At 42.6% G+C, this 10,017-nt stretch overlaps 1 protein-coding gene across 1 annotated transcript in view; it reads right to left on the minus strand.

Annotated features, from left to right (window-relative positions):
- Positions 1-9,609, minus strand: part of LOC104509760 (protein argonaute-2-like) — a 22,338-nt gene extending 12,729 nt beyond the window's left edge. The window contains 3 exon segments of the mRNA XM_010151799.1: positions 3,594-3,714; positions 8,022-8,225; positions 9,587-9,609. Coding sequence (XP_010150101.1) covers positions 3,594-3,714; positions 8,022-8,225; positions 9,587-9,609 — 348 coding nt within the window.
- Between the last annotated feature and the right edge of the window lie 408 nt (positions 9,610-10,017).

Consider the following 10,017-nt stretch of genomic DNA (forward strand, 5'->3'; position numbering starts at 1 on the left):
AAACTGCAGCTCGTCTCTACTCATAATTACTCTTTTTATAATTAAAGCCCGCTTGAGATGTATGTTAAGATATATCAGTTGTTCTTCAATCTTGCTAGCTAGGTAAGAAGAAAACTTTCAAGTTCAGTTAAAATTTAATTCTAGCTTTTAATTGTAGAAGGACATTTTAGGGAAATACACAAGTAACGCAGCAGTTGAGCACACTGCAGCTCGTCTCTACTCATAATTACTCTTTTTATAATTAAAGCCCGCTTGAGATGTATGTTAAGATATATCAGTTGTTCTTCAATCTTGCTAGCTAGGTAAGAAGAAAACTTTCAAGTTCAGTTAAAATTTAATTCTAGCTTTTAATTGTAGAAGGACATTTTAGGGAAATACACAAGTAACGCAGCAGTTGAGCACAAACCCACAGTTAGAGCAGCCCTGGGCTTCTGTTAGAACCTACGAGGAAAGGGGAGACTATTAACATCCTTATACATTAACAGTGTCCTGTACACTTCTTTCTTCTCAATATGCATAAGTAAAAACTACAAAAACATTCCATTAATATTGACATACTCCAGATTTGTTCTGAAAGGTCTAAGAAATGACGGAATTAAAGAGTGAAAATAAGGTACGATAAGGAAGGAATGAAAACAGGGTATGAAAACCATGAAGGCCAAGCAGAAAGAGTACTTATATAATAGAAAAAGTTATAAAAGAAGCAGGGTTGCTAGCAAAAAAAAAAAAAAAAGCCCAAAGAAAGAACACCAACCCCAGAAGAACAACCACCTCCAAGAGATGAGGACAGTGTGCATCAAAGTGCAACAGGAGGGAAAAAAAATGTTAGCAGTTTGGTGACAGCCTTCTGTTGAGCATCAGTTCTTCCACTACCCATGCTCACTGCAAATAAATCAAGGTGGTCTTCCACTTAGATTAACGATCATCTATTAATCATTGTATGTTCATGGATCTTCTCAATATCATCTTAAATGTAACCAGATGTGCAGGAAACTTCCTACATTCTTTAAGTGCAGAACAGCCAAAAAAAAACCCCTCAAAGAAACCTAAGCTAATTGTGCTGGAGGAAAGCCCTCATACCTACAAGCTTTATACTGGCTTAAACCATGCTTAAACCCACTTAGCATGATGTAAAAACGTCCCTCGTTAAGGTATATTTTCACACGTCCAATTTTAAAAGGCTGAAGATTTCTCTCTCTTAGTTTTTTCCTCCAAGGTAGCAACATTAATACATGTATGGCAGAAAACTGGCCAAAGTCCTGTATCCCACGGGAGATAGGGAAAAGATAAAAGTTTATTAAGAGTGAGCCTAAATGTGAGGCACAGATGAATCTGTCTGAACCGTGTTGTGCTAACCTCGACTGAAAACACTCTCCTCAGTGGCTGCCCCTTGCAAATGATGACTGCACTGGCCAGAGAGTTCTGTCCCACATGAATTCGTTAACACAATCATTAAGGTCAGCCTTTTCCGAGGTGGAGGTTACAACACTCATTTGCATGGACACGAAGGAATCGGGGCGGGACAACCATTTCCTGCTGGCACACTGTCACTAGACTTCATTTTTATCATGTATGATTTGGTATACATGGGCTTGAAAATCCAGAGCATTAAGAATCTAGTCCTATTTGGTCAGGAGACATTCAGACACGGAAAGAACAGAAGGGGGAGGTTGTAGAACCATGGAATAGTTTGGGATGGAAGGGCCCTTAAAGCCCATCTAGCTCCACCCCCCCTGCCATGGGCAGGGACCCCTTCCACTAGACCAGGTTGCTCCAAGCTTCATCCAGCCTGGCCTTGAACACTTCCAGGGATGGGGCATCCACAGCTTCTCTGGGCAACCTGTTCCAGTGCCTCACCACCCTCTCCGGGAAGAATTTCTTCCTGATATCTAATCTAAACCTCCCCACTTTCAATTTAAACCCGTTACCCCTTGTCCTGTCACTACAGGCCCTTGTAAAAAGTCCCCCCCAGCTTCCTTGTAGCCCCTTCAGGTACTGGAAGGCTGCAATAAGGTCTCCCCGGAGCCTTCTCTTCTCCAGGTCATCCAGTTCTCAATCACAGTAAGGTCAACTTGCATCTCACAAAGTCTCCATAGATCTGAGAATTCATTTGATCCGAGTTTATTTACCCTTCATAAATAAACAATTTTTCATTTACCTTTCCTTAACAAATGCTGACCTTTACACTTGTCATAAAATGCACTGTCAGTCACTCACAACCTGTAGAGTATTACAGTGGTAAGGTGACTCTGAGTGCATCCAGAGGACTTGTTTAATTCCCTAGGAGACACTTACAGTACCATTCTACCTTTGCATGTCAAATATGCAGGAACTGGAAAGTGGAAAAAAAACCCAAAACCACAACTCTCTAATACTTTTAAGTTATTCCTTTAGGTTTCCTAGACATCAGCTTATCACTGAATGTAAAATAATTAAGACTGGAGTAGAGACTGACCTTTACTGCATGACATACACTTAAATACATTTAGGGGAAATAAAGCTTACCTAATTATGAGATCAAGAGCTTGATTAACTATGTCAAGCACTGCACAGGCATACAATATGAGACAGTGAGGGACTGCACGAACTATTCTGTAGCATACTGCTGATCAATTTGAGAAGACCTAAGCTCTGTTCCACATTTTCTGTCTTTCCCTTTCCCCCTTACATTTTACTTTTGTCTAGTTTGGTTGTAATTGACTTGTACAGGATTGGATAGTCTTTCCCTGTAACTGTCCGTGCCTCCCCTTGCACCCACAGCAGAAGGGTGTAACGGCCTCTGGGAACTGCCACAGTGTAATGAGAATGGCTGCATCCTCCAGTGTTCATCATCTAAATAAAAAAGGCCACAGAAAATTCAGTCTGGTAGTAGACCACAGAGAAAAAACAATTTCATAGTGTTTTGTGTGCCAGCATGTTCCAATACAGCCCCTTCTGCTTCACCAGTCAAGGGGCACAGAGGTGGGTACACGTGGCAACTACAGTCCAAGTGACCAAAGAGGTCACCACCCCAGGTTCAGGGCTGGCAAACAGAACGTGCAAGTCCTCTTCAACTGCCCCGGGGCTAAGGTAGCAGGTCTTAACCCGTGCAGCTCAAATTAATTTGGCTCTCACGTTATAAAGGATGAGGGAAGAGGTTCCATTCTGCCAACGGAGGGATGGAGGAGTTTTTCCAGCTAGCTGATAGTGAGAATCAGCTTACAGTGGGCTTTGAGGAGATTAAGGAGCTGACACAACAGCTTGCTGTTGCCCAGGGGGGTGCTTCCACTCCCCTCTCCCAAACTCAACCGTGTGTTCGCTTTCCCCCTAGTGCCAGGATGGAGCCTGTCCTCTGCTTTGGGCAGTTGATCCAGCTCACCAAACCAGCAGCTACGTGAGCAGGGAGAAGGAAAGGAAGGAAAGGAGGGATATAGAAAGGGGAGTGAGCGCTGGCAACAAGCTCACATTTCTCTACTGGACAGCCACACTCTGGGCAAAGTGGCAACAGGAGACATCTGTTCCAGAAATACACAATCAGTTCCCATTAGTTATTAGAAAGGCTCTGCAAATATCACACTGCAAGCCAATTAGAAACTTTTCTATTTAAAACTTACTTTATCTCTCCCGATGGGAAGCGGCATAGCTGTATAAAGGTTTTTTCTTCCATCAAACACTGGTTTGCGATCCCCAAAAATCTGGGTTTTAAAGTGCTGAACCATATGCTCCACTATTTCTCTGCGAAGACAAGAAGATTACGTTAACTCACATTTCACTTTTGGTTTTAAGCGGCAAATGAACGCTAATATTTATGAACAGAGGCATTAGGCAAATGAAAGGGTTGCCCACTGTAGGGCATTAAAGGCAAGATTTGTTTGACTGATCTGCATTAAGGAAACACTTTTTATAGCCTAAACTGTTTTCTCAAAGCAGCTGTTTTTAGCTTTTTCAGAATGAAACTTTCCTTTCTCTTTCCTGTGATCCACTGAAACTGGTAAAGCGAAAGCTCATGCTCTCTCAAGCACCTCAAAACAAGAGGTGCTTGGCATTCCCCTGGGGCTTCTGCTCCCGTCCTATAGCCCTTTCTGCAGAGGAGCAGGGACCAGAAGCTCAGCAGTCTGAGAAGCTTTCAAAAAAATCAATATCCAACCTTACAGCCTCAGTATAAGGACAATAGCTCTATGATTAGAGTCACATGTAAACTTGTTGCATCACATTGAGAAAGATTCCTTTTAAAAGCCATTTTTTCACATATGCAACAGAAGTGGGACCCATCCATCAAAGCTGGACGTGCACGTTCACTGGGATTCACACCCATTAAAAATATAAATTCATTTACACATAGCTGGAATTAGGTTACATGCTTGTCTGAATGAGGTAACCACCCACAAAGTTCTTGCTGAACCACAGTGTTTACACACTGGTCACGCAAAGCAGTACACCACCTCACGCCAGGTCTGTTGGAACAACACTGATGCCAAAGGTCTTTGGTCCAAATGTCCCAAAGAGACGTTCATCAGGCTACCTGTGTCACAAGGTTGTAAAATCTGAAATCCATCAGTGGTCTGCAATACGCTGCCTACAAGATCCTTAACATAGAGCTTTGGTGCAAAACGGCATGAAGTTAAAACTGACAGAGACAAAACCCGCTGTTTCTTCCCTGCTGTTGGCAACCAGCAGCTCAGAGAGGCTGCAGACGAGTATTTCATACACCCTGACTTAGAAAAGCAATTAACCCACCACACAGTTAGATATAGCAACGCAAAAACACTGAGATGGAACTACCAATTCATTCAAGAAAAGAAGGAAGACTGGGTAACTGACAGTTTCTTTGCTGTGTGGCAAGGCATTAAGATGTGACCACTGAAAGAAACTTGCCTGAGCTCCTGAAAAGTATGAATAAAACTTGACCAGGTACTTCCTGTCTCGGGCCTGCAATGTGTGACTGAACAAGCACATCATTTGGAGGGTGAAAGGAGGGAGGTATTTTTCAACCTGGAGTTAAAGACTGAGCAATGGAAAACCCATTCTTTTACTGAGCAGCTTCTTCCAAATGCAAACAACATCATATAAAAATTAACACTTCCACTTAATTAAGGTTTTCAAGCTTCAAACCACATATAGCGATGGTGCTTCTCAGCTGTGTGTGGAGACATCTTAAATCATATCACAGGATGGTTTGGGTGGGAAGTGACCTTAAAGATCATCCAGTTCCAACCTCCCTGCCATGGGCAGGGACACCTTCCACTAGATCAGGTTGCTCCAAGCCTCATCCAGCCTGGCCTTGAGCACTTCCAGGGATGGGGCATCCACAGCTTCTCTGGGCAACCTGTGCCAGTGCCTCACCACCCTCTCTGGGAAGAACTTCTTCCTGATATCTAATCTAAACCTCCCTGATTTCAATTTAAACCCATTACCCCTTGCCCTGTCACTACAGGCCCTTGTAAAAAGGCCCCCCCAGCTTCCTTGTAGCCCCTTCAGGTACTGGAAGGTGCAATAAGGTCTCCCCGGAGCCTTCTCTTCTCCAGGCTGAACAAGCCCAACTCTCTCAGCCTTTCATCACAGCAGAGGTGCTCCAGCCCTCTGAGCATCTTCGTGAAATGAAAACTAAGATATTTTCTCCATGCAAAGTTAAAATTAGAGTTATTGACCAATACACTAACTTCAGCCTTTTGTAACTACTGAGATCATGTATGCACACCAAAAACCTGGGGCCAGCAACTGCAAGCAGAGTTTATCTTAAACTCTGTATGAGTCCTAACTGTTCTCATGAATTACACCAAGGGCATCCACAGTCCAGAATCAAATTCACATCGTCCACTTTCCCTATTTAACCACCCAAATGGATCTGGTCTTCCTGTGACACGTGAAGAATCGTGTGTTAATTCTGCAGAGCAGCACAGTGTCTCAGCTATGTGTTTGCAAGTTCTGCTCCAGCTCACATCTCATCAGCGTGGAACTTGCCTGTGCCATGTACACATCCCTGCGCTGGGGCTGCAGGGGCATAATCCAAGCTGCAATAAGTCCTAGAATAAAACTGAAGAACAAAACTGGGACAGATGAGGGAGTAACACAGACAAAAATAAGATCTCCTTCTATCCTTTCCAGAGGTTACACATATAAAGTAGTGATAAAAACTATTTACTATAAATATACATCTGAATTATATAACCAAGATACTAGAGAATTATCCTTTAGAACTGGACTACAAGTGCATCCTGCATAATCCTATACACACAAAAATATAGGTACACATGTAGGGCTGAAAGGCCATGGCTCACAAAACCCCAGGCATACAGAGGTGAGCGCACGCACAACTACAGAGTAATGCATGCAGGAATAAGCACTCAAGAAGTAAAACATACACTTTGTTAAGTGAATCCAATTTGTATTCTTCCCACACTGCACTGAGAAACACCACACCACTGTCAAATGCATTTATGACATCCTTGTTTACTGCACAAGACATTTAATCTATGTAGATTTATACTTGCTCCTGTTACCACAACAGAGGGAGTGATTAACCTGACAAAGCAGAGCAGGTCAGAAGCTGTCAGTGGAGAAAGAACTTGCTACAGAATATGATCTGCCTTTTCAGTGAGAAAAATTGCTTTGTTATTTAATAATCATGCTCTCTGCCACTGACGAACAAGCACACACACGCTGGACTGTAATGAGGGTGATCACACAGAACTTTACCACACACAAGAGCTGTAGCCTCTCCCAGCACTCAGCTCCCACAGCAGCTAGAGGCACGGCAACCTGCATCAGTCAGCAGCACGCCAGTTGCCAGGGCTATCAGTTACTGAAAGCAAAGCTCTCACGGCTCCCACTAGGAAAAAAGTGGCTGCTGAAGATTTTTTTCAGCACTTCGATGCAGTAAGAGTATTCCCGTGAAATCAGCAGGGTTGCCCTTGGGCATGAAGAGAGTTCAGCTTAATACACTCACAACAGCGTTTGCTTTTAAAATTAAATTCAGTTCTCAACTACCTTAAAAATTAAGCTTATAATAAGACCACCACAGAAAAAAAACCAAACAGGACAGCAAAGAGGAGTGATGCTGCTTTATGAAAACGCTATCATTACCAATTCTGTAGTTACCTTTCAACAATGGATAATGCACTCCAGTTTATTAATGCACATTAAGAAAACTCTGGCTTTCAGGTGGCTTTTTGGATTTCAGGCTTTTTTGATGTCCATGACTACATATTCCACCCATGTAACCTTTTTTAACAAGGAAAGGTTTTGCTCCTGAATACATAAACATGCCATTCCGATCCTCTACAGTCAAGATGTAGGTAGTTCCGAACAAGACACTTGTGGTTTCCAGTTAGTGCCAAGTCTTGTTCTCAAGTTTCACTTCTGGCAACACCACCCTTTTTCAAGTCAATGAGGTTGCCACACTGTGACTAATAAGGCACATATGCAAAATGGAAAACATAATTGCTTGTTTCCTTGGCCAACTGATCCATGTTTTCACCTTGCTATCTGTTTCGGGAGCATATCTTTCCCTTATATAGGATCTACTGATGAAGCATAATTTCTTACCTAATTTAGTCCCTCCACAATCCTCTCGCAGCAGTACAAACAAATGGGTTTTGCCTCCCCTTGTCCTTAGGGGAAGGTAGGAAAACAAGCTGGTAATGCCAACTCCCTGTGGAAGGACTTGTCAGCCCCCTGCACTCCAACATTTAACCATGCAATACTACGAATCATATTTATCAAGTTGGCTTATACTGACCTAAGTCCACCAGGGTTAATACAGTTGATCCGTCTGTCACCAGTGGCTTTGAGCAGCATCTTAAGATGCTGACAAGTTCAATCAAAACAAGGGACGATTAGCACTCAAATCTTGGATTGGTACAGAAAGACTTGGAGAAAATACATGTCCATCAATAGGCATTTTAAGTCAGAAGCTGTAAGCACAATGACTAAAACCAGACACATCCTCCAAGCCCATCCATGAAGTCTGGCACGTGGCTCTGGCATTTTTAAAGCAAAACATGAATGTAAATAAACTGAGGAAAAGCAAAGCACAGTATTACCTGTTAACTCTTCTAGGGCATTTTTCTGGCTTTATATCCAATTCGTAATGGTAGATATCTATTTTAGGAATGTCCATTTCAAAGAAATTGGCCTGCAGTTTGATTGTTCTTCCAGAAGTGCCAAAATCTGGTCGAGGAGGGGGTTTAAAGGCATATCCCTGTATTGGTGGTGGCAACGGTGGAGGAGGTGCAAGCACTGCAAACAGAGAAATCACAAGTTAACTCTATCAAACTGACAGTTAAATAAATTTCCAGGCTATTTGACCAATGAAGCACAGCACATTTAAACTGTTAACTTATTTAACCAATCCAAACACCTGAGAAAACCCAGCTATCAGGAGTCCATGACTTCTGTCTCTCTTCTTCCCATGATGGTTCACCATTTGCTGTATTTCCTAGTCCTGATTACTGAACAAAATCTTAAATCAGCTGCATTTCCCCATACTACAAGTCAGCTGGGTGGGAATATGAGAGACCAAGCAGGCACTGCTGGGAAAGCGAGAACCAGAACTTCACTGCAGGGAAGAACCTCGGTTTCAAAACACAGAAGCAAATCATCTGACCACATTCATTTGAGCAAACAATGTAAAATGGAGTTTGTACCACTTAAACGACCTTTGCGATCCCATCTGGATGAGCTGCATGTATTTAAACCAGTATGACGTGTGCTATATACATTAACGACCACCCTGCACAGCCTGCCCAAGAGGGGAATGCAGCCCAGGAGCCCTTCCTGCACGTTGCAGCTCCCTGGCAAACACTGTGTATTAGAATTAAACCATATCCTAGTGCTTCCTTTGAACAGAAAGCAAATAGAGCTAACAGTCAACTGCTGCTGTACTGTATTCCTGAACTCAAATGCCAACCGTAGCCCAGACAACATGAAGCACAAGCATAAGAGTTGTCTGCAGTCGTTTCAATCTAGGAATTCCATTAAAAGATCCACGGAGAAGTGCGTTAAGGTCTTAACTTGAGTATTCAGCATCATTACTCAGGTTTTCCATGGTCTACAGCAGTAACAACTTGCAGTGAAATCTTCACGTGTGAAATAACCCAGGAGGCTTCTCATTACTTAATTAAGAATCCAGGTGTGGTTTCCTGGGATTATCAAATTCAGTCCTCTGCTAGCACCAGAAACAATACACATCCCTTCATTAACAGATCAGTCACCACTTTTCCACCCTCGCTTTCCACCAGAACTGTGATGCTCTAATGATCAGAAATATTCTTCCATTTTTATTTATCCATTGGCAGCCTATACTGACTGACCTTCAGATGATGTACTCCTTACTGTATTTTAGGTTTAAAACAAAAACCCCTTTAATTCTTAATTCCAGGCTCTGGTACTTCTGTTAGCCTCCTACAAACCAGACTTCAGTCTCATCCTTCCAGCCATTTTTCAAAATGTGCATGTGTTTTAAACTCATTCTTCCTTAACAAGACCAAGTGTTATTCTACACAAAGCCCCATCAGGGTCGAGCAAAAGTGCACTGATGCTTTCATCTCTCAAGCAGAAACGCTGGGTTAATGAGCCCTTCACTGCATTTGCCTGTTGGATCATCGCCTTATAATGGCAGCTCTTGGCCATCCAGGGACCAGTCAGTACATGTGTGCCCACCTCAGTTGTTTGACTGATCATCTCCCAGTTCACTGTTAAACTCCCAGCTACATAATCTTTAAGATGTATATACACACACACTTTTTTTTTTTAAACCCATATCTATTACCCTACACCTTTCTAGGTGATGCTCAGGTTCTCCATTTCTGACAATGCTTCCTATGCCCCACGATGAAGTTTCATATACTCATTCCTAACATTTATGCAAAGATTGTTACTGAAAGAATAAACAAGATGATTCCCAACCTTAGTAGCATCATTTCCTCTCTTCACTCTTAACCACTCCCTGTGGCAGTTTCCCACTAATCACAGAATCACAGAATGGTTTGGGTTGGAAAGGACCTTAAAGCCCATCTAGTTCCAACCTCCCTGCCATGG

The sequence above is a fragment of the Eurypyga helias genome, unplaced genomic scaffold, assembly GCF_000690775.1.
Source record: "Eurypyga helias isolate BGI_N326 unplaced genomic scaffold, ASM69077v1 scaffold4645, whole genome shotgun sequence".
NCBI classification, from domain to species: Eukaryota; Metazoa; Chordata; class Aves; order Eurypygiformes; family Eurypygidae; genus Eurypyga; species Eurypyga helias.